A 24,311-nucleotide genomic window follows, 5' to 3' on the forward strand; every position below is an offset into this window, starting at 1 on the left:
CCAGGAATCAGAAACACTGAGGGGGTTTGCCAAGACAGGACCAACAGAGAGAGGACCAGGAGACCGCAGAAGTCTGGGACTCGAGGTCAGAGGAGCAGCGGTGCACGTGGGTGTGCACACTGAGGCTGTGACCGGACTCGGGCGTGCCAGTGAGGGCAGTGAGGACCGCGGCTGGTGATCGAGCTGTGGGAGAGGCCACCTCTAAGCACCAGGTGAGAGAGGCTGCCTTTGCAAGGATGCTGGAACCTGAGTGAGGCAGACCAAGTGGGAGAAGCGAATGCAAACACAGCCCATGAAAGTCAGGATGTGTTTCTCTCAACTGAGTTGCCATCTGGGAAGGGCAGGGATGGGCTATGAAAGAGTTTTTAAATAATCTCAAGTTGACCCAGTTTTAAAACTGGAATGGACTATATTAAGTTGCTGCAAACCAGGCAGAAGGGGGCTTTAATAGAACTTTTCTAAGTTACGGAAAAATATAGTTACTTTTCTGCCACAACCATAAAATGTATACTTGCCACAGAACATTCCAGGTCACAACTTTGTTTCTACAGATGAGGAAACTGAGACCCCAGGAAAACCATGGGTGGTTCAAGCCTGCACTGCTATGTGGGGGCCCAGCCAGGAGGACAGCCCAGATCTCCTGAGTCTGGTTCCAGGCCACCCAGCCCCACGGCGGCTCCTCCCTGTGTCTGTCAGACTCCTGCAGAAAGCATTGGCCAGGCGGTGCAGTAAATGGAAGAGAATGTCTCCCTAGACATTTTTTTAAATGGAGCATTAAACTTAGAAGCCAAATTTTGAAAAGCTCTCAACCGTCTCATGACAGTCACAGAGTGTGGGACGTGCATCAAAATGCACATCTTTGGTTAATGAATGTCATCTTCCTCCTCCCCCTTCTTCCCTCCCCCTCCTTTTCTCCCTTCCTTCCTTCCCTCCTCCTCCTCCTCCTCCTTATCCTCTGCCTCCTCTTCCTTCTTCTTTCCCCCTTCTCTTTCCCCCCCCTTTCTCTCCATCTATTCTTGACACTTTTCTTAGCATAAAACTCCCTGTGGCTGCTTGTAACAGCTGTAAGGCAAAGGGAGGTAATTGAAAGAGTCAGCTGGGATAAAAGAAGGTGGTAGCTGGAGAAATGGCTTATTTTGACAAGAGCACTTAGGCAGCAGAGTGGGAGACAGTCTGTGGAGGAGGGAGAGGCAGCCCAGATTTCCACCCTGGGTAGCAGTATGGTTCCTCTGACACACATCCTTCCACAGATGCAAAGACAGCGAAGGCAGAGAGTGACTCAGAAAGCTGGTGTCTGGCACCGTTTGAGACGACACTACCTTCTCCTACCCAGCAGGGCAGGTTGCAGTGTTCTTAGGAGGACCGACCAAACACCAAGTCATCCATCAGGTGTCTTCCTGTTTGTGCTCCATTGAACAGGGAGTCCCACCTGTCCCCGACAAGCACAGGTGCACCAGGGGCCCCAAGACTGCAACTTCCGTAACTTGGGCTGATGTTAGCCTCCAGCACCACCCGTCTTCAGGCAGTAACTTGAACTTAGAAACTGGAAGCTGAAACTCACACCTGGATCGGTGTTTGCTCATGCATTCCAGGGGGGGTTCGAAAGACAAAGGGCAGAGGAGAGGCTGTGGTGTAGCAAATGAGAGTGTGACCTTGGATTTGGCAGAACTGGATTCAAGTTCTGGCCCAATCATCTCTTAGCTCCGTGACATTGGACAAGTTACTCATCATCTCTGAGACTTATTATTCCTGGTCTGTAAATGAAAATTTTCGTAAAAATGAAATTGTTACTAAATATAAAAGAGCATCTAACTAATGCAAAAGAAGCTTGCAAAAATGTTAGCTGGTATTGCCTCTGAAAGTCATGCAGTGCTAGTTCCTCATAAGGGCTACGCAGAAGGGGTTTCCAAACCAGAGCGCATAGCTTTCAGGGTGGCCTGCTCTCTCCCCATTATACTGTGTGGCCATTGTGCTCTCTCCCCATTATACTGTGTGGCCATTGTGCCTCCATCTCAGATCCTATGGAGGATCTGAGAACTCGACTGGAGCTGAGAACTGCATCTTAGGCACCTCTGGTGCCCAGTGCCCCCTGGAGCACATATGTCAATGAATAGGAGAGTCAGTCACCCTGCGGGGGATTTCTTAAAGTTCTGCTTCTGATGATCTCACTAGAGGGGAGTGAGGGTATCAGAATTGTGAGGAGGGGGTGCATGGTCAACCTGTATTCAAGGGATTTCCTATGGAAAATTAATGTGCTTATTTCTCTACGGAAAAAAGAGAAAATAAAGCAATATTATGTTTTGGTTTAAGATACACAATAAACCAAAGACTACTGTGCAATGATCAAGACCTAGCAGAAGAGTGCTTGATTTCTGATACTAGCTACACTGGATCTCCCCAGATATTGGCAGTAGAGACAATGCTAATTAAACCCCATTCCTGTTCCTAGGCCTTTGGAGGACACAACAGGAGTGGGGACTCTGCGTGCGACATCACAGTGGTGCTTGCGATGGAGAAATGAGCTGAGAACGAAGACAGACAGGCTGAGCTTCTGTCGAGGGTGGGGCTGGAGACTCTTGGAGGCTTGGTGGTCTTTTAAGACTTGACTTTCATGGTTTCCTTGCTAAGAACAAGTCAAACAGACAAAACTGGAGGCTCAGTAGCATCAAGAATTGGTCCACAACGGATTTCCAAGATCATGTCTGTCACAGCCACGTCGTGTGGAGAGAATATGTGGATGCCGGGGGAGGACCCTGCCTGCGGCCAGGGTGTTGTAGTGGGAAAGATGGCTGGTTGCGTTCTCTGCTTTTTTTCCTTCATAAAATGAGCTCCTTTTCTGGTTCGTCAGGCACTAGTGCTGAGGAAGTGCAGTTTAAACAGGGTGGAACATAATTTTTGGCAAGTGGATGTCCCCCGCTCTATTTTTGCTAGGGAATGTAGGAGTTGTTCAGTAACACGTCAGCAGAGACTTTGCGCTTGTCCAGTCCTTTGGAGGAGATGGCAGCTGTGGGCAGAAACTTGACCCAGATGGATTCTGGATCCCTTGGAAGTGTTAGACGTTACGATTCTAAACAGAGAAAGTGGCCCACAGCGGGGTGATTCTGGCTCTGGAATCACTCATGACTGGAACACACCGAGTATTTTGTTTGAAACATGGGATACACTCTCCACTTCACTTTGGATTGACGAGATTTAAATTTCTGGCCATTATCTTAAATGTTATTCCTTAGAGCCTCATCCCACAATTTAAGTATTTTGCTGCCTCCAGTCTTAGCTAATTGTGCGACACTGAAGAGTCATTCCTGTCATTCCCCCAGGGGTGGGCTATTGCTTTTGGTTTACTCTGTTGGTAGAGAGGGGGCCCTGTATCGGGCTCCAAGTTCGCACTTCCTGCCTCAGTGGATGAGAGAGAGAAATGTGGGGGTTCTGAGAGTGACAAGGGTATCTGTTCCAAATCCATATCCAGGACCGAGGAAATAACCGCCGCGGGGTCCGCACTCCAACTGGCCCCCTGAGAATCAGGCGTGAGCCAAGACTGCATCTCCTACCTGACTACCGTCAGCCCCTACTCTGACTTGTGGGCAGTGTCTATTGGTGCAAGGAACAGGTCAGATACCACTGATGTTGTTTATTTTCATTGAAAGTAATCTTTATTTTCTTCGAGCAGTTTTAGGCCCACAGCAAACCGAGTGGAAAGTAGAGGTTCCCCATATACTCCTCACCCCAATACAGGCACAGCCTTCCTGTTATTAACACCCCCTGCTGGAGTGGTACATGTGTTACAACGGACAAACCTGCTATTGCAACCCACAGTGTGTTGGTACATCAGGGTTCATGCTTGGCTCCCTGTACAGGTTTTGACAAATACATAATGACATGTTTCCACCATGATGGCATCACCCAGAGTGGTTCCACTGGCCTAAACCCCACCCCTGTGCCCCGCCTGTTCATCCCTTCCCACTCATCTTGGCAACCGTGGACTTTTTACTGTCTCCATTGTTTTGCCTTTTCCAGAATGTCAGAGTTGGAATAATACAGTATCTAGCCTTTCAAATTGGCTGTTTTTTCCAGTTAGTAATACACTTCTAAGTTTCCTTCCTATTGTTTTATGTCTTGACAACTCATTTCTTTTCAGCACTGAATAATTCCATTGCCTGGTTGTGCCATGGTTTGTTTATCCATCTCCTACTGAGGGACGTCTTGGTTGCTTCCAAGTTTTATGAGCAGGTTTGTGGACATAAGTTTGCAACTGCTCTGGGTAAAAACACCAAGGAGCATCACTGAAACGGGGTGTGTAGCAAGGGGTCCCCCAAATAGAGCATATTCCTTGCAGACCTTGGTTTGGGAAAGGGAGAGTGGCAGCATTTAAGGCACTTGGTGTAACTGTGGAAAGTCTTTCCCGAAGAAAAGCTGTGCTGCCACTCAGGGAGGAGGCCCACATCACTTTCAGAATGTGCAGTGCCTAGTGTGAGGTCACCTAGGAAGCTCCGGGTCAGCAATGAAGCTCAAGGGCAGGCAGCCATGAACGGAGCTGGCCATGAGGGTAGTAGCCATGAGGGTGGCTGCCGGGAGGCTTGAAAGGATATAGAAGGGCCTCCTCCCTCCTCCCCCCACATCTGCCATGAGGTCTGGTGTGAAAGGGGGTGCCGTGAGGTTTTGGATTAAGAGCTGGAGGAAAAAAGAGGAGACCCACTGGGAAACCTGCCTGAAGGACACAGCAGCACAGCTGAGCATGCTGGGGACTGCAAGGACCTGCCTAACCAAACACAAATTAGTGGAAGATGCCTGGAATGCCAAACTGCAGCCCGAAATGCTGGGCTGCAGACTTCTGCTTTTCTGAAAGATGGTACCTCTGACTGGCGTGTTCTGGGACTGGTCCAGTTTAGCAAAGGAAGGCAGAATTATGTGTTTTGGGGTGTTTTAAAGGGAAATGGGACTTAACAGCCAAAATCTGCCATCATCCTGAATCTGTATAACCTCTAAATGAATAACCCCTTTCCTTTGTCGCCAAACTCTTGCACTGGGAGTCACGCTTCTTGGTGGTGGGCAACTGGACCCCACAGCTGTTCCAGAACAGCATAGGTGGGGTTCTGTACCATACTGCTGGGCAAGCGTATGCTTAGTTTTGCAACAGACTGCCACACTGTCTTCCAAAACGGCTGTTACCAAACTCGTTTTTAGTTTATAGATGAGGAAAAGGGCTCATGGAAGGTAATAACTCACCCCAGGTTGGGCCATAGGCAGCGGTTCCCACTCTGTGTCTTTCTGCATCGCTCCCGATGCAGTGCTCAGCCTAAGCTGGGGCGTGGAGACAGCATAAAGGGTGTGGCCTGAGGATAGCAGGCTGGATTTCCCATCACAGGGATGGGAACTCTTAACTTTCCTCCCACAGACCTTTCCCTGTCTCAGTTGAGGACAACTCTATCCTTCCAGCTGCTCAGGAAAGAAAAAACCCTGTAGTCAGCCTTAACTGCCTTTCTTCTCTTGTACCCTATTTCTATCTTTCAAAAATTCTGAGGACTCTATCTTCAAAATATATCCAGAATCTGAACACATCTAAACATCTTCACTACCACCTATTCAAGCAACTCTTAGTGTTAATTTTAGCTATCACTGTATTGTTCTGATGGAGTGAAGAGAACTGTATCTTCCACTTTTAATTTTATACAGCTGGTGTTTGAAAGAATTTTACATAGATTAGTTTCTGGCTCCATACTTTTAAAATCTGTTTCTCACCCACATGCATCCAAGGCTGGGTGCCATAGGACACCCTTATATCAGGAAGCCACCTCTAGTGCAACTCCCTGCCAGGATGTCAGGTGAGTTTGCACAGTGCATGGCAGTATTCTCAGAAGCTATTCCTACACTAGGATGTCAGGAGATGACCATGAACCACATAAATATACTTAGTACACTCATACGAAATGCATCTCTAACTCAAATTCTCTTAGCTAGATTCCCAAAATGCTCCTTGTCCTCCAACGTGAGGGAAAGTGCAATGGTGAGTTAATTGGAATGCAAAGAAGCAGGACTCAATCAATAGCAATTTAAATATTTTGCTTTGAAAGTTTTACAAAAGCATGTGACCATTTTTCTTCAAGGCTTTGGAAGGGGCCTTGCAAATGAAGCATCTCAAAGCTTACCTTTCATGAGCTTCATGGTAAGTCAGCTTTTGGGATATTTTACATTGCAACCTGCTCACTTCCTTATCCCTCTTACCTGCCTTTTCTTATTTCCTCTAGGTACTGTATATGTTCCTTATGTGTCCTCCTGCTGGAATGTAAGGTTTATGAGGGCAAGGATCTTTGCTTGTTTTGTTCACCAATGTTTCTCAGATGCCTAAAACAGGGCCAGGTGTATCATAGATGCTCCAAAATGATTTGTGCATAAATGAATGAAATAATGCATAAATGAGTGAGTGAATGAACTAAGATAATCTAGGGTTAGGAATGTAGTATTTCAGGATTTACACATTTTAAAATTTGCATTTTATTACAGACTCTGCCACTTAACCTTGGCCATGTCATTTAACCTTTCTGGGCCTCTGTTTCCTCGTATATTAAATTAATCGGTTATTTAGTCTTTCAATTACTGTTCATTGCGACACAGCTATGAACAAGAGGATACATTTTGTATCCTCTTGTTCCTTTACATTCAAATCCTACAACCCTTGCAGAGCAAGGAACCCAGAGGCTTCAAAAGTTTCACCTCTTCCAAACCCCGCCCACCCGCCAGCCCATCTTTAGGCTCCTCCCAGATTCAGTACTGCCCGCGGGCCAGTGGAAGAAGCCCCGCCTTCCTCAAGGAGTCATCCAATGGCCAAGATACACGGCTAGGTAAATGCTAGGGAGCTTTAGGTGTCCTCTTGGCGCCTGACCAGAGTCTTGGGAAATTCCCATGCTCTCTTGGGTACTCAGTTCCCCGAGCTACCTCTGCGAAACGTAGGACCACGCGCTCCCCCAGGTCCCCTAGGAAGGGTCGGACGAGCCTTCTAAGCCCCGCTGCAGCCCTCCTAGGAACCTGGATCTACACTGGATTAGATTCTTGCCCCGCGGAATTCTGGGAGTGGCAGTTTTCTTCCTCCCTGTTCCTTCCAGGTACACTGGTGGCTAAGACTCGTGGGACTACGATTCCCAGAAGCCTGAGCGAATCGCTGGTCACGTGGCCAGCAAAGCCCAAGGGGCTGGTGGGCGGGGGCCCGGCCGGAGTTCCGCAGCTGTCAGTGTCTCCTGGAGCCCGCGGGCCCCCCCTTGGCCCCGAGACCCCGGCATGGTGCGCGCGGCCGCGGTGGGGTCTCCTCTCCCCGCGTCTGGCTTGGACATGTTCGGGGACCTGAGAAAGATGAACAAGCGCCAGGTAACGGAGGCCGGCGTGGGGGTCGCGCCCGGGGGCCGGGGCCGAGGCCGACTGCAGTTGCGGGGAGTCAGGGCATCCCGGTTAGCGTTCTGGCAAGGACAGCGCCCCGCGACGCTCGCGCCAGGCTCCCATAGGCATCCGCACCGACCCACGTGTGGGCACGTGTGTGTGCTTTCTTGCACTCGCAAGAGCGGGGTTAGGGGAGTGGGGCCAGGAAGGGGAAGAAAATGGAATCTAGTCCTGTGAAATGTCCTATGTGCTCGAGAAAGCTAGGAGAGTTGACCGGGGCCGTGACAGCTGTCCGCACGTATTTAAAGGGCCACCGGTGGAATGGGGAACAGACCTGCCGGAGCGGTTCCTGAGGCCTGACGCCCAGAGGAGTGCTGCCTGCCTGGGTGAAAGGAAGGAACTTTCTGGCTATGGGAACTGTACGGGGGTGCCTTCCAGAGCAGTTTCTTGCCATTCTGCCAAGTGTTTTCCCGACCGTGCGTCTGGACTGAATAAAGAAAGCCCCTTGTGCCGAGGGGACTCAAAGGAGGTGCTCGGTCACTGAGGACTGAGTCAGCGTTCCAGGGACTCTAGAATTCTCTAACTTCTTTTTCTTTGCTTTTTTTTTTTGTTGAAGTATAATTGACTTACGATATTATGTTACTTTCAGGTATCTCCAACTTCTTTCTCAGATTCTTTCTGACTGCACCTTGAGTGTATAGGAGGCAATTAGCGTGGCGTCTTCAGCAGCTGGGGTTGATTTTCGCTCTTTAGTTACCTCGGAGGAAACTTCCTTCTGCTCTCTCCTTAGTGAGCGCGTGGCCTGTGTCCGCTGACTCTGGGTCGTTCTCCTCAATGTAAAGAAAGAGGACTGGAAGGGAAGCTCTCTCCTCCAGGAAAAATGAGATTGCTTAGGCTTCTAGATTAGAGAATTTAGGGGGTCTGTAGGGCACAAATACCGTAATGGATATTAATGGACCCTAATACTTCTATTGATACTAAAAATAAAGTGTGTTGAGAGAAATGGAACCTTCCTCCTGGGAAGTTGTAATTGTCTTTGAAAACAGCGTTAATTCTCATGGTTTTGGTGGCATCTTGTTTCATTTGTCCTGCTGTGTTGAGGTGTGACTTGGTGGTGCCCCTGGCAGGGCACAACTCATTCCTTTGGGCATGTTTTTTTTTTTCAAGTAGAATTTCATACTAGTGCAGTCATATGGGAGAGTTTGGTGACTTGCATTTCATGAGCCCTGTCTAGAATCTGGGTGTTGCTAGGTGTGCAGAGCTGATGAGTGGGAGTGTCAGTGACTGAGATGAATTGTGGCTGTGATTATCACTAGCTTGAAAAACCAGCAGCCGATGTCCTGATCATGGGCACTATCCCTGCAAAATCCTCCAGGAAACGGAGCTTTATTTAAAAATCTAGACTTAATTGGCTAGGTTTTAAAAGTGTCTCTAAAATTAGTATGATTGTGGGTGATTAGAGTTGCAGACCATCAGAGAAGGCCTGGAATGTGTCAGTCCCTAAGCCATTTTGAAAGCTTCATGTCCGCCACCCTCAGTGATAAGGCCTATTAGTAGCTGTTGTATTGCCAGTGTTCCGCTAGTTTCTGAATCAGAAGCTTAAATCAGCTCCTCTTGCTACTTTGTTTTGTTTGTGGGTTTCAACTTTGTCCCTTAGCCTGCTTCCTTTCCCCTCCAAAATAGCATGCTGTGACACCTTGTCAGCCACGCATGCTCCACTGATCCCCGAAGCGGGACATCCTTTTTCTGCTGCCCCTGCTTGCTCTTCATTAAGGCCAGAGCCACATGCAAAAACAAGGCCTCTTTCTTCGGTGAAGAAGAGGGGAAGAAAGACAGCTACCGGCATTTCTACTGCTCTCTCAGCCAGAATATCTGGTCTCAAATGTTTGTTTGAACCTGCAGGCGTTGACTGTGCCATCACTGGTTGGCAAAGCCCGAGTGTGGGCTTACTTCTCGACTCTGCTGGGTTATTAGGTGCCGGGCATACAAAGCTGGTAGGCAGAGTTGAACAGCAACAGAGTGCCCTTGTCTCTGTTCGAGTCAGCGTTTCAAAGGGGGGTGGGGTGGGGTGGGGGACATCTGTCATGGTGTCAATAATTTCAAAAATTATGTTTCTAGATTCCAGGATTTCCATCCTAGACTCAGATGAGTAGGTCCCTTAGAGTCATGGTGCTGGAACTGTGACCTGTGCTTCTGCCTTTCGCTTGATTGTTGGTTTTTAGATAATTGCCCAATTCGTTAGCAAATAGATGTCTTATTCAAAGGCCCTTTTTCTTTTTTTAAGAAATGATTTTACTTCCCCTCGATGAATATTTCAAACATAGGAAATCATACTGGAAAATGTATTCATAACCCCCAGTCTTTATAAAGTAAATGGCAAGGCTTTTATAATGCGCTTTTTTTCAGGGGGGAGCCTGATGGTCTGAAAGCCTCTCTAAAAACGACAATTTCTGTTTAAAACCCTGCCTTGGGGCTTTCCTAATCAGATCTGTAATTCGTAATGAAACAAAGTTGATTTATCAGATCCTTCAAGTCAGGCAGAGCAGGTGGAGAAGGCGTTTTGAGTGAACGGCCATGAAGAGCTTCTGCTTCAGACCGATGGGACCAGGCCGATCTTATTTCAGAAGCAACAGTTCACCCACCACCTCACAGTACCCGCCCAGCGCCACAGGCCCCTCTTCTGCCCTCTTGGGAATTTAATGATAGTTCCATAATTTGCTATTGAGGCAATAGCCGAAGAGTTTTTACAATTGGTGTATGACTTTAATTTTGAGCTACATTTATTTTCCTGTTTTCATTTATTGCATCAAAAGATCCTCCGTTATTTTATTTTATTTATTTATTATTATTTTAAAAATACTTTATTTATTTTTGGAGAGAGGGGAAGGGAAGGAGAAAGAGTGGGAGAGGAACATCAATGTGTGGTTGCCTCTCATGCGTCCCCTGCCGGGAACTGGCCTGCAACCCAGGTATGTGCCCTGACTGGGAATCGAACCGTGATACTCTGGTTCGCAGGCCCGCACTCAATCCACTGAGCTACGCCAGCCAGGGCCGTTATTTTAATAATTCATGTTTTATGTCCCCACTTTCAGTCACATCTCTCCTAATTACCTCAAATTACATAATTTCACATAGGTGTGATATTAGCAAGAGAGAAGTTTGAGCTCTGCTTTTCCTACCTTAGTATCACGTCAGAATACATTTTCATGTTGTGCCACACTCTTCAAAAGGAGAATTTTAATACCATGTAATGTCCCGTCAAATTGCACTTCCTTTAAACACTTCCCACCCCCCACGGCCCCCCCACCCCCCGATTTTGGAACCGGTCCATGCTCATGGTGGAATTTTACAGAATAGAGAAGAGCCCTGACCAATGCGGCTCAGTTGCCTGGGTGTCGCGTGTTGGATTCGGTCCCCTGTCGGGGCGTGTGCTGAGAGGCAGCCCATCTGTCTCTCTCCCTCTCTCTCTCCCTCCCTTCCCCTCTCTTCAAACATAAACATATAAAATCTCTAAACAAAAGAGGAGATAATAGTTGAGAGAAGAAAATGTAATCGTTCATAATTGCACTGCACCAAGATAGCCTCTCCTAGCATCTGGGGGCTTCTCACTTAACATACCTTAGTGTTTGTCGTGTTATTAAAAGATCGTGTGCGTTAAGTAGTGTAGTAGTGCCGTTGTTACTGGATCATTTCTCTGTTGTTGCTCCTTGACTTCCTGTTCCCTGTTGTTAGAAGTAGGACTGTGATAAATATCCTGGGCCTCAGTCCCCTCGCTGCCTTTATCTCAGACTGAATTCCGAGAAGTAGGATTGCTGGGCCAGGGACAACCTTTAGACGCTAAATTGCTTTCCGAAGGGTTCTGCTGGGCCTTGCACCCCCACCACGGTGCGCCTTTGCCAAGGATTGAACATTAGTGTTAAAAAAAACAACAATAACAACAAAAAGCCTTTAAATTTGCCCAGCAAAATGGTGGGGGCCACAGGGGTGGAGGCAGGATTTGGTTTGAACACTTGAAGTGTTTATTCACCACTTGTATTCTTTCTCTGGAAAACTAATAGTTTTAAGCTTTTACTTCTTTTTTTGCTCCAAGATAGGAAATCAGGAAAGAAGATTGATCAAAAAGTAGAAGCTAGAAAACAGAAGGAGCAATGGTGATTGACAGCCAGGACAAGCCCAAATCCTAAGCCAGCGGAGGGGGTGGGGAGAGGAACAGCTTCATCACGGATGCTGCAGAGTCCTCAACACTGTCGGATTGGCCCGGCCTGTGTCTCGGGAAAGACAGGCCAGGCAGTCAGGTAGAGGGGGTTAGAGACGCAGGGAGCAGGCAGTTTCAGTCCCAGGTATGCTGCTGAGGGCTGGTGGCTCTGCTGGTGGCTCTGCTGGAGGGAGGGGGTCATTGGAGATCAGGAGGCCCAGGAACTGAGATGCCAGAGTGATGGGTGGGCCACCCCATGGCTCTTCAGAGCGCCCTGGGCCCCCACAGGGATGGTGAAGAGGAAGAAGGAGGCAGGTGCCAGAGTAAGGAGCCCTGCACAGGACAGGAAGGGCAGGTCAGACGTGTGCGCCATGCACCAGAGCGGAGCTCCCGGCAGCAGAAGTTGAGTGGCGGGACCCTTCCTGGGCTGAAGGTGCTGGGGAGCCCCGGAGAAGGTCGCCCGGGACAAAGCAGGTCACCCGGACGCTCTGGTCTTCCCCTCCCTCTTCTCTCGTGGAAGGAGAGACGAAATGGGAGGGCTCATTCCAAGGACGAAAGTGGAACTGCTCCCTACTTTTGTGGTTTGCGTGAATGAGTTTCATGTCATCACAGCTTTGCGTTTTTTGTTTTTATTTTTTAAACCAGCACATACACTTAGGGTGAGTTCGTACTCTGCTGGTTTTCACCCTGATTTGGCTTTCTGGTCCCAGCTCTACTACCAGGTCTTAAACTTCGCCATGATCGTGTCTTCTGCGCTCATGATCTGGAAGGGCTTGATCGTCCTCACCGGCAGCGAGAGCCCCATCGTGGTGGTGCTGAGGTAGGTGCCACGGGCCGTGCCCGGCCGCTGGGACCGGGCGGCAGCGCCGCCTTGCGGGGGAGCCTGCATGACAGCCCGGACTCCACGTTGTAAGGGGATAAAAGTCTTCTTTATTGATGCCGGTATGAGAATATTTTGTTTCTGTCTTTTGTTGAAAATCTTAGTTTTTACAACAGACATTTTAGAGCTTTTATCATGTTCATGTCTGTGCTCCACTGCAAAAAATGTGCTTTTGTATTTTGCTGTGTTAAGCCATGTAAAACGACAATTTAACAGAATGGTAGTAATGCATTATTTGTGTACAAACTGGTTTTTCAAGAGCTCGTGTAAAACTGTTCCTTGATTTTCTTTGTACCAAACAGGCAGGGGTTTCTGTCACTGAGTGACAGGCCAGCCCCTTCTGCACTTCTCCTTGCTGCCTTCCATGCATGCTGACAGGGTTAAGGGGCCAGACTCGGAGGGACGGGGGGCGGGGGGGCAGCTTCCTGAGCTGCTGCCATTGTGAACCCACACTTTCCTTTAAAGCTCCCTATTTCTTCACCAACGTGGCTCATTCTCCCCCTTCCAGCCCTCGACAAACTGGCTCCTCATTGGTTGCATGAGCCCTATATAGCCATATGGCTAAGTCTTACTTATTTTCTCATGTATTAAACAATGCGTGAGTATGTGTAACATGAATTGTACTTTGACAGTTTCAGCTTCCTGTAGATTACAGCTGACTTTGAATCCAGCCAAGATTTTTGGCATGGGTTTAAACGGGCATCATGCAGGTTGCTTATTGACCTCCACCTCAAAAACGTGGGTTAGAGTTTGACTTTCTGTAGAATATGGTCAAAAGGATGACATTGCAGGAGTCCAAAGACTTGGCTCGAACTTTTCTCCAACCCTCAGCTTGGCTGGCGGATAGCTCACCTTCCTCAGGGTGTCCATTTGTTTATATCTCATTCCTTGGACAAGTACATTGTGTCTGGGGGGCTGGGGATACACCATAAAGTGGAAGAATTGTCCTCAAGTATTCACCAGGTTGCCGCCTGCAGTTCTGAGTGCAAATGCTAATATGTGTGTGTATGTGGACTTTTTAAGGCTAAACAATGGCAGCTTTTATGTCAAAGAGTCCACATTTTCTTGGTTGTTTTTCTAACATGTACTGCAGAAGGGCCCGCGAGTGCCCTTCCCAGACGTCAGTCTAAGAAGACACCGTGTCCCTTCTCACTTCATGTTGCCACACTGTGGAGTCAGGAGGAGACACTGTGGCTTGTCCTATAGCTCAGAGACCTACTGGACTACTAATGATGGCTGAAACTCGAACTCATATGTTTATGATTATATCCATTACGAGTTGAAATGCCTCCCTCGTGGCCACGGGGTAACTTGGGTGTGGCTCTGTCTCTTCCCAGTGGCAGCATGGAGCCGGCCTTCCACAGGGGCGACCTTCTGTTCCTCACAAACTTCCAGGAAGACCCGATCAGAGCCGGCGAAATCGTGGTTTTCAAGGTGGAGGGCCGAGACATTCCGATAGTTCACAGAGTAATCAAGGTTCATGAAAAGTAAAGAGACTTCACTTCTTTCTGGTGGTGGTCTGTGAATTTTCGGGACACTGTTTTACTGGTTGATTAGAGAGTGCAGAAGCACTGAATTATGTTCCTAGTTCTGCACTGAATTATGCTGCTAGTTCTGCCGTGTGCTAGTTGGGCGACTCTGGACCTGCTACTTAGCTCAGCAGCGGGAGCGTACTAGTTCACCCGCAGGTGCCCACCGGTGGGTGATCACGAGCTTTACACGAGCTGACACTCACTGGAGAACTTGGGCATGGAAGGGGGCATGTGGTTGTGGCGTAACTGCGATTATTTGAAGGGGTCCCAAAGAAAATAAAATTCCACTGCAACTGAGGATATTTTTGATATGAGAATTATTTTCTGAAATGCAGACAGTGACCATTTGTTTTATTTGTTACTTCGGACCAACTGGCACTGTCAATGGTAATATTAGCCCTGCGTGGAAAGAAATCCCTTTCCCCAGCTCATCCCAGGGTTTGGTCCCTGCACATCCTGCATTAATTCTCTCCCCCACCCCCCAAAGAGCCTTACTTTTCCTTTAAATGCCAGTGATGACTTAATAAGACATGTAAGACACGCTCTGAGAACCACAAACACTTACTTCTAGCTCAAATACATTGTTCCCATGAGGCACTACAATCACATTATCAGAGAAAATGTTGTATTTTATATACTTGGTTATTCATTTACCCTTGTGCAGGCTTGGTGGAGCATTTTTACCTGCGTGAGCTATGGAGTGAAACTGAGGTTCGTGTGTTTGTGTTCTGAACAGCACATTGCTCCCTCTGTGCCGAACCATTTGCACATTTCTGGTGTTTAGTCATTCCCTTCACTGCCTCCAGCTTCCCCAAAGATGTGGATACTTAAAAATATTCACTTCATTTTACTCTAAACATCAGAATGGTCCTGCTTCATTTGGGTTAATACACTAATGTCACTTGATCTCTGCTTGTTACCCAATGAAGAAGGACGCACAGCCACAACGTGACAGCACTGTCCCTGATTGAAAACTGATTTCTCAAGGTGAGAAACTGTTCAGAGGGGAGGAAATAACGACAACTTGCTGTCATTTGCACGAACTGGGAGAGACCACCTGGATTTTCATCCCCTTGATTTCCTTTAACACCGGGGCTGCAGGTCGGCTTGCTCCTGTTGGTGCGGTTTCAAATCCTTGTGGGCTTTTAAGCTTTTATCAAATTAGAATAGTGATTTTTTTTCATTTGTCTATTGAAAGAAAACACTCTTTATGGCTCTATAATGCTGTAATATTGTGCTTCTAGTGTCAAGGCTCTGTAAGCACCAGTTTAGTGTTTAGAACGAATCCCGCGTGTCTATTTAACACACTGGTTTTATGCCGCTTGTGATTCCTGTTTCTTTGCAAACTGGATTGGACGCCACTTGGCTCAGGGTGAAGGAAATAAGCATTAACACGCTCTGCATTGGGCGAGGAAGCGTAAGTCTTAGCAAAGGTAAAAGGACATCTGCATTTGACTTACCCTGTGCTCGAATCGCTGTGATCCGAGATCAAGTTCATGTCTAGAGTGAAGAGGAATATAACCCATGTTAAGAAGTTGGCCCATGAGGACAGAGAGAGGGAGACAGCTGCTGGAAGCTAATCGTTGCCATACTGGTGCCCTTGCGCTTTGCTCTGCTTTTTGGTTGTCAGGGTAACTAGAGTGTTTCAGAATGTAAGTCTATAAAAGTCTCATTGGATTTGTGCTTTGGATGAATGGTTATCTGTAAACAATCATCTCAGACCAAGAAAGATCAGGTTATCTTAGGCCGCTTATTCGAAATGCTCACATCTGGCTGTGGTGCATACGCTAATACTTTTGTGATGATGCTGAGCCAAAAATCACGTTTGAAAGGACAATATTTTGCTTTCCAGAGATAACGGAGACATCAAGTTTCTGACCAAAGGCGATAATAACGAAGTCGATGACAGAGGCTTATACAAGGAAGGCCAGAACTGGCTGGAGAAGAAGGACGTGGTGGGAAGAGCCAGAGGGTGAGAATTCCCTTTTACGTGACAGAGAAGATTCAGAAAACGAGGATAGAACCATTCATTATGAGTAGGGCGGGTCAGGAGAGCTGTACGAGGTTCTAGTTGTGTTGTGACAACTAAGTGGGACTCAGAACTGACCGAGGACCTCAAGTCTGAAGCTGCATGCAAGTGTATATTACCTTGTCATGGGGTTGATTCTATTTTTGAAATAAATCCTCACCTAGATATTAGTTGTTTGTGGGTCTTACATGACAGTTCCAGTAAATCCTCTCAGAGGTGGCCCCTGTTGAACACTTCAGTGAATATTCTAGACATTTGCTGTGTCTTATGCAGATGTGAATGCATATGTAACATAATTTTACATAGATGAATTTAAATTGTTTTTACCCAACAGGAAGTTGGAAATAGCTTTTAGTGTCAAACCTGCATCTGTGTCTGAATGGCCACACCACACGCCACTCCCCTCCCGAGAGTCATGACTTCCTCTGTTGGTGGCTGTTCAGATGATTTCCTGTTTTTCACTATTGGGAACAGTTCTGTGATAAGTCTTTCAATATTTATCTTTGCTTAATTGTTTCAGCAATGAGTTCTGCTTCTGATTGACAGCAAACAGTATATTCTCTTATTAGAAAACCAAAAAATGGCAACTCTTCCTCTTCTTTGGTGACCCTTTTATGTTTAACCCGTTAGAAATGCCTTTTTAAAAACTCTATCAAAATCCCACCAGCTGTGTGAGGCTGGAGGGACTACCATTTTCTAAGGTTCAGCTTTAGGCATCAAATTATACTCTAGGGCACAGGTGGCAAACCCAAGGCCCGCAGGCCGAACCCGGCCCTCCACCCGGTTGTATCCGGCCGGGCACCTTGTTTCTACTCGGCGGCAGCACTGAGCTCCTTGCCCCCAGTTAAGGAGCAGTTACGTTTATACCGTCCTAAAGTTACATTCGGCCTTTTGAAGGCAACGCGAGGCTGATGTGGCCCGCAGGGAAAGTGAGTCCCACACCCCTGGCGTAGGGCCTCTTTCTGCCCTTTTCTCTCTCTGCCCACCTGTTAACCATTTTCAGTCTGTCGCATTCCCTCTTGAATGCCTGCGGGGAGAGGCGAGGGACTTCCAGTGGGCCAGCCCTGTAGTTTCAGGGGCTGTGTACCTGGGAGGCTGAAACTACCGATTTGAAGAGGGCAGGAGGGGACGAAGGGTGCGTTACCTGTTTCCTGTGGGTGCCAGTAGTTTTGTCGGCGTCATTGCCGGCCTGCCAGTGCTTCGAAGCTCCTGTCTCTGGGGTCATGATCGTGTTTGGGTGGGAGTTACGAGATTCACATTGATTTGTACTCACTGCCCAACACACTGTCGGTTACGTCTGAAAAGCACTGGGGAATGACAGTGGTGATGATTCTATAGGAAACTGCTTTCCCGAACTGCAGTTGTAGAGAGGCTCTCTGCGTCTCAGTCCGGTACTAAAGAACGGAGAACTGGGCTGATGAAAGTTGCCCGTTCCGCCCGTACAAATGGCTCCACTACATTTTAATTCTGTTACTGGAAATGCAGCAAGTGCACACAGGTAGCGTCTCTCGCCGAAATCATGAGCCTGCCGGGAAAATTGTCCTGGCCATTAGCTCCGACGCTTTGCACTAAGCAAGCCTTTTGAGACAGGAGTGACCATTGTCCGACGGCCCCGATTGGTGGCATTCCCAAGGGAGATTTGTTTCCTAATGCTGATTGACAGTGTTTTCAAAGGTGGAGATCATATTGCAAACAGTTTTGATATTCTTGGCTTTTTATCTCGCAGGTTTTTACCATATGTTGGTATGGTCACCATAATAATGAATGACTATCCAAAATTCAAGGTAGGAATGTCTGTGTGTGTGTGGTTTGTATTTTTGTTTTTATTTTAAGATTTTATTTATTTACTTTTAGAGGGGAAGGGAGGGAGAAAGACAGGGAGAGCAACAGCAGTGTGCAAGAGATATATCAGATTGGCTGCCCTCTCGTACGCCCCCAGCTGGGGACCTGGCCCACAGCCCAGGCACATGCCCTTGCAGGGAATCAAACTGGTGACCTTATGGTTTGAAGGCTGGCACTCAACCCGCTGAGCCACACCAGCCACGGATCCCTGTACTTTTCTACCTTGGCCTTGTATTCAAAGGCTTCTTCAAAAACATCCTTGGGACACATCCCCTCTGATCTTTGCGTGATGGCAGTGATGAAGCTGCTCACTCAAAAGTACACTTTAAATTAGTCTTCTCTTTGGTGCTTGCTCTGGTCCTCAAATCTCACGCAGCCCCGGGCTCCAGCCGGACCCTCCCTGGGCCGTGGTGACCCACCACACATCCCAAGCGGTGGGGGTGTGTTTCTTTAAAAAATATTGGAGCTTTTCCATGCACAGCTATAAAGACTCATTTGTTTAAAATGTTTTGCTAGTTTTTTTCCTGCAGTTTGTCATTGACTACAAATTAACCCAATCATTTCAATTATGTATTTAAAGTACCTGCGTTCATCTTCTGTGTTCACAGTGTGTTCTAAAATGGCACCTGTGTTTGTTGCTCTTTATTTTAGAAATATATAAAGAAACAAAAAAGTACAATAAACCCAGTAATGCCAATTTCCACTTGTCAATGAAAATGGTGTCTCTGGTTTTTAAAAAAAAAACACTTGAAAAACAATAGGAAACCTACTCAGGGGTGAGCGGTGCATTAGCTGTGTTTTGGGCGTTTGGTCTTTCAGTGTATTTTTGGATTTCTAACCACAGTGGGGCATCGAACAGCTAATGTGGAGAACAGGGCGTGGGGGGAGGCCACCTTTCGATTCTGTCCTCGGTCCAGCACTGAACAGACTTCACCTGAACGCATTTACGAATCCCCTTTGTTCGTAGACCTCACAGTAATTTTCCATTCTGTTTTCTCTGCAGTATGCTCTTTTGGCCGTAATGGGTGCATACGTGTTACTGAAACGGGAATCCTAAAATGAGAAGCAGTTCCTGGGACCAGATCGAAATGGATTCTACTGAAAAAGAGAAAAACTAATATATTCGAAATGTTCCACTTTCTGTATAAAAGGGAAACAATGTGGAGACGTTTGTGTCTTGTCCAAATAAATGACTCCTCCGTACAGATTGTTTTCTTTTGTGGGCTCTGCCTGGATCCGCTCAGTCTGCCCGGCCCCGTGGGAGTCACCGGACGCTGAGGGAGGGGCGGTCTGTCCCCACCCCCAGTGGGCGGCCTCTTCTGGGCCTGCTGGGGCAGGATGGGGGCAGTGTGGTGTCCACACGATAGAGCTGTAACGTCTGAGTTTCAAAAATAAAATTTCTTGCATAACCCAGTAGCATTTCTGGGGGAAACAAATAGGCCCTTGAAAAGAGATAGTTTCTAATTTATTAGATTAGTACCTGATATCTAGTAAAGCCAAAAACTTTTTAGAAGGAAAGCATAACGTGCTCTGTTTCGGTGGTTTGATATACCTTGCAATGGTTGGATAAATTATTGGAGAGCATTTAATAAATTATAAAACAGTGCACACTCAAAAACTGCAAAACGTACATAAGGGTGGAAGGGGCTGTTCCCTTTCCACTGGTCCCCAGGCACCTCCAAGCTGGGCATCTCCATGGTTAATTATTTGCATCCTACAGAGTCCTCCCCTAAGGTATTTGTCAGGCCCTTGTGTCCTGGCCACCGTCTTCACAAAGTCCCAGCCGGGACGGAGTGCGTAGCCCAGTGGGAGGAAGAGACAACTGACACGTGATTTCAGGAGCGACAGTTGCCCGTGAGGAAGGATAAAGGGGGTTAAGCAGACAGAGGGTGAATGACCACGTGCTTTTCCAGCAGGTCAGGGAAGACCTCTGGGGGACATGCAGGAGCGACATTAGCAGAGTTAACAGAACCGAAAGGGAATGAGGCACCTAAATCTTGGGAAAGGGCATTGCAGCAAATGGGAGGCCCCCTCAAAGGTAACGTCCTCCAACCTGGCCGCCTGCCTGCCTGCGGTTGAGCACAGGTGCTACACTGGAGGTGAGCTGGCCTGGTCCCACCTTCCCAGCGCACCTGGGGATGCAGTTGCCCAGTGGCAGAGGGACGAGGAGCACAGAGGCGGCCAGCGCTGGGTTCCAACACACTCTTTCATCTTACAAAAATGGCCTCTTTGTTGACCTTAGAGGCAAGAAGGGGCTGGAAAGAGGTATTCCAAGTCATGAAAGGCAAGGACCTACATCCAAGATTGCTCTATCCAGCAAAGTTTTCATTTAGAATGGAAGGACAGATAAAGTGCTTCTCAGATAAGGTCAAATTCAAGGAGTTCATCATCACCAAGCCCTTATTATATGAAATGTTAAAGGGACTTACCTAAGAAAAAGCAGATAAGAAGATAAAAAAATATGAACAGTGAAAGGACAGCCAACTCACAGTTATTAACAACCACACCTAAAACAAAAGCAAACTAAGAGGACAGCTAGATTAGGAGAGAAACCATAGAAATGGAGATCACATGGAAGGTTAGCAACAGGGGAGTGGGAGAAGGAGAAGGGGGGAGAAGGTACAGGGAATAAGTAGCATAGATGGTAGGTAAAAATAGATAGGGGGGAGGGCAAGAATAGTATGGGAAATATAGAATCTAAAGAACTTGTGACACATGGACATAAACTAAAGGGGGGAATGTTGGGGGAGGGGGTGTGCAGGGTGGAGGGGAATGAAGGGGGAAATGGGACAACTGTAATGGCATAATCAATAAAATATGTTTTAAAAATATTTTTTTAAATGGCCTCTTTTCACCAGTGTGGTGGTGGCCTCCTGGCCGGCAAAACTGGCCGAAGCACCTCCCTCGTGCTGGTCTGTCTAATCCTGATGTAAGAGTTTGACATCCCGGGAAGTCACCCAGCCGCCTATGGGCCTTGAGAGGCCCCAACAGAGGATACGAAGGGCCCTCCCCTCCCTGGTTGTCCTGCGTAACAAGCAGGTGATTGACTGAGTGCTCCTAGTGCAGTGCTCGGCCGGTCCGCCCTGCGCTCCATGAACATCGCCCATTGTTGCGCGTTCCCGTTTGCCGTGCACACCCGCACCCCGGAACCCTGGGCAGCAGCTTTCCCAGGGAGCCCCCGGCTTGGTTCCGGAGCAGCGGGAGGCACCGCAGAGGGTGGCTTGCCAGGTCAGCCTTTGTCTCTACGAAAATAGGCTGTGGCAGCAATAATGGCCCTCATCCTGTCGAAATCAGCAAAGTGAAAGAAAAAAAATGACTGGATACTTTCTAAAAACATCATTCTCTTGTGCCCTTTAATAAACTCTTTTCTTACGAAAAATAGATTTTTCTTCCCTTAACTAAAAGTGGCACTTAAAAATGTTGGGTCAAAATTTTATTATTTTATCATCTTCCTGGGGTTCTCTAGTCGGTTAAGATAAACTTCTAAGGAGCTGCTAAGGTGGCAGAGCTCTTTGGTAATCCTTTGAACATTCCTAACACTCCAAAATAAATTTTACAAAGACACCGAGGAGCCCTATCGTGGCTCAGCTGGTGCCATTTAATTGTGGTCACTAGAAAGCACCATCTCTTTTGGCCTCTTAGATCCTCTTGGTCTTTATAAAATGAAAGTGATGGGAGTTAATGCTGGATCCAAGACCTTTAAACTGGGGGCCTGGGGGCAGCTTCCCTGTCTGCAGCTCGGCTAGGAAAACCATGCCCGCACCCGGCCTACCAAATCAGCGCCGCTCCGATTGCCGTTCAATCCAAGCCGCTGCGTCCAAGCCGCTGCCTGTTGGTCCTCGGGGAGAACCTCCCGCGGGCAGCTTCCCTGTGCTCCTGGGACACACTTTCCCACAGAGCTGGGCAGTCCCTTTCCCACTGTACAGCCGCTGGAGAGGCACCCAAGGAGAAGGTGTTCCGTAGTCACTGGCCAAACAAGTGAGGCTCACGGAGGAGGCGGAAGCCTAAGTAAGAACAGGTGCGAGGATTTCAAGACTCCCCCACCTGGTATAGGGCAGACAGCCCACAGATGTGCGCATTAGGAGAGGACACTCAGGAAGAAGTTCCACGGCGTTTGCTGTGCTGGGTTGAGGATCGGTTTAGGTTTCCATAGAAGACTGGCAAATTTCTACTATAGGAATCAGCTTCAGTTTCTTGAAAATGTCGGTGGTGGAGAGTCTGGCTTCCTGGCCTGTAGCCTTTAGTCCCACTCTTTCCCCTTTGACAATGAACATGTGGGTCTTCCGTACATACTAGACAACCACGGCTTCTCTGGTACACACACACACTGCACCTGCCTGATTGCGGCCTCCGACCGCTCCTCTGTGAGAATCTTGGACTGGCCTCTGTCCCCAGCACGGCAGGGCAGAGGAAGTATTGTTGTGAAGTGATGGAGGTCTGGCCGTTTCAGTCAGCAAGGGGGCGAGAACCACTGAGCTAGGGGCAGCGCACCTGGACCTCTGCACTTAGCGAACACTCTCCAGGTGAGACCCGTGTGCAGCCAGGGCTGAGGCCTGCTGAGAAACACCTGCATTGAAATCAGTTGGGAGCGAATGTGATTGGGGTGCTCGATGGTTCACAGCTTCCTTCTCATTTTCCTGAAATCGTCGTTAGATGTGTACAACAGGAACAAACTCAGCAACACGCCGTACCTATGTGCCACCCTTCCATCACCATTTCCCACACCAGACTGGTGTGAACATCTCCTTAACAGGCCTCTGGTTTTGGCCTGAACACCTGCATCATCACCTGGACCTGCCTTTGGCCGGGCTCACGGGACACTCAGCTTAGTCTCGCCCTGGAACTCCGAGCAGAGGGCCACCCCCTCCACTCCTCTGGCTAAGCAGCTCTCTTCCACCAGACCAGAAATGGTCCACCTACCAGAAATGCAGTCTGTAACGAACTCAACCCAGCTTCCTCATCTCCAGAGTTAGTGTCAAGGCGGGTCAGGAATTTATTAGATGCTCAGTTTTAATCAAATCGAGCTTTACCTTTTTCTTCCTCCAGATCACTTGAATTTCAATACTTGGAATTTATTAGATGCTCAGTTTTAATCAAATCGAGCTTTACCTTTTTCTTCCTCAAGATCACTTGAATTTCAATACTTAGAATTTATTCATTTTTCTTTTTTATTTGGAAGATTTTATTTATTTTTAGAGAGCATGGAAAGGAGGGAGAAAGAGAGGGAGAGAAATATCGATCAGTTGCCTGCCATACACCCGCAATCATGGGGGACCTGGCCCACAACCCAGGCATGTACCTTGACCAGGAATTGACCTGGTGACCTTTTGGTTCACAGGCTGGCACTCAATCCACTGAGCCACACCAGCCAGGGCAGAGTTTGTGTATTTTTTAAAACCTCCCAATCCTCTTGAACATTCTTTTCTATGATCTTCAGCCATGAAATGACACCTATGTTTTCCCTTAATTTTTAATCTGCTTCTCTGCCTTGTTGTAGACACATCTATGGCAGGGACACTTTCTCCTGGAGGTGCCGCTTTTAGCCACATGAAGCTTTGGGAGCAGAAGTTGGCCTTACACTTGACCTTGCCTCTGTGATGGCCTGTGCCAGTGCGGGCCTGCAAAGCATCCTCTACCTGACGCCTGTGGTGACACCCTATGTTGTAGGGTTTTCTCGTGGCGTCCTTGCCCTTTCAGTCGCCGCCACGAACTACCCACATGTGCTTCTTGTCAGGTTAATGGTTTCCCTAAAGGTGGTTTCCCTAAAGGTGGTCCTAAAGGTTGGCTCAGTTAGCTTTTGCCATATGGCAGGAACTTTTTTTAATAGACTTTATTTCTTAGAGCAGCTTTGGGTTCACTGTAAAACCAAGTATGAAGGACCAGAGGTTCCCACACACTCCCAGTCCCCACAAAGACACCTCTGTCAACACTGCCACCCCCCACTCTCAATGTCCGGCAGCACAGTGGTGCATTTGGTACAGTTTATGAGCCTTATTAATACATCATCGCCTGAAGTCCAGAGTTTCCATCTGGATTCGCTCTCTGTGGCACACACTCTGTGAGTTTGGACAAATGAGCAGTGACTTGCTACTCATCACATACTGGGAATCACACAGTATGCGGCCGTTTCAGGTTGGCTTCTTTCACTTAGCGATGTGCATTTAAGGTCCCCCCGGTCATGTCTCGACTGCTCATTTCTTCTCAGCGCTGAGTAACATTCCATCATCTGGATGGCTCATAGTTTATCCATGCACCTACCAAAGAATATTCTGGTTGCTTCCAAGTTTTGATGATGAATAAAACTGCTATAAACATCAATGCACAGGTTTTTGTGTGGATATGTTTTCCATTCATTTGGGTAAATAGTAAAGGTCATATGGTAAGAGTGGGTTTAGGTTTGTAAAAAGCCGCCGAACTATCCTCCAAGGAGCCCTCCCACTCGGCATTCCCACCAACGAGGACTGAGAG

General features: G+C 47.8%; 1 protein-coding gene across 1 annotated transcript; it reads left to right on the forward strand.

Annotated features, from left to right (window-relative positions):
* Nucleotides 1–7,163: 7,163 nt before the first annotated feature.
* On the forward strand, nt 7,164–19,048 carry SEC11C (SEC11 homolog C, signal peptidase complex subunit). The gene is made up of 6 exons (XM_037151974.2): nt 7,164–7,356; nt 12,271–12,380; nt 13,778–13,927; nt 15,825–15,944; nt 17,728–17,785; nt 18,847–19,048. Exons 1-6 carry the CDS (start codon nt 7,270–7,272, stop codon nt 18,898–18,900), a joined length of 579 nt encoding a protein of 192 aa, XP_037007869.1. The 5' UTR covers nt 7,164–7,269; the 3' UTR covers nt 18,901–19,048.
* The last annotated feature ends 5,263 nt before the right edge of the window (nt 19,049–24,311 follow it).

This window comes from Artibeus jamaicensis, unplaced genomic scaffold (assembly GCF_021234435.1).
Source record: "Artibeus jamaicensis isolate MK-2021 breed Jamaican fruit bat unplaced genomic scaffold, CSHL_Jam_final contig_354, whole genome shotgun sequence".
Taxonomy (NCBI): domain Eukaryota; kingdom Metazoa; phylum Chordata; class Mammalia; order Chiroptera; family Phyllostomidae; genus Artibeus; species Artibeus jamaicensis.

Excerpts from the sequence above, each read along its gene's own strand:
- SEC11C (XM_037151974.2), top strand. The coding sequence starts at position 7,270 with ATGGTGCGCGCGGCCGCGGTGGGGTCTCCTCTCCCCGCGTCTGGCTTG. Across the intron at positions 12,381-13,777 it reads CCCATCGTGGTGGTGCTGAG|TGGCAGCATGGAGCCGGCCT; the intron begins GTAGGTGCCACG and ends GTCTCTTCCCAG. Across the intron at positions 17,786-18,846 it reads ATGACTATCCAAAATTCAAG|TATGCTCTTTTGGCCGTAAT; the intron begins GTAGGAATGTCT and ends TTTTCTCTGCAG.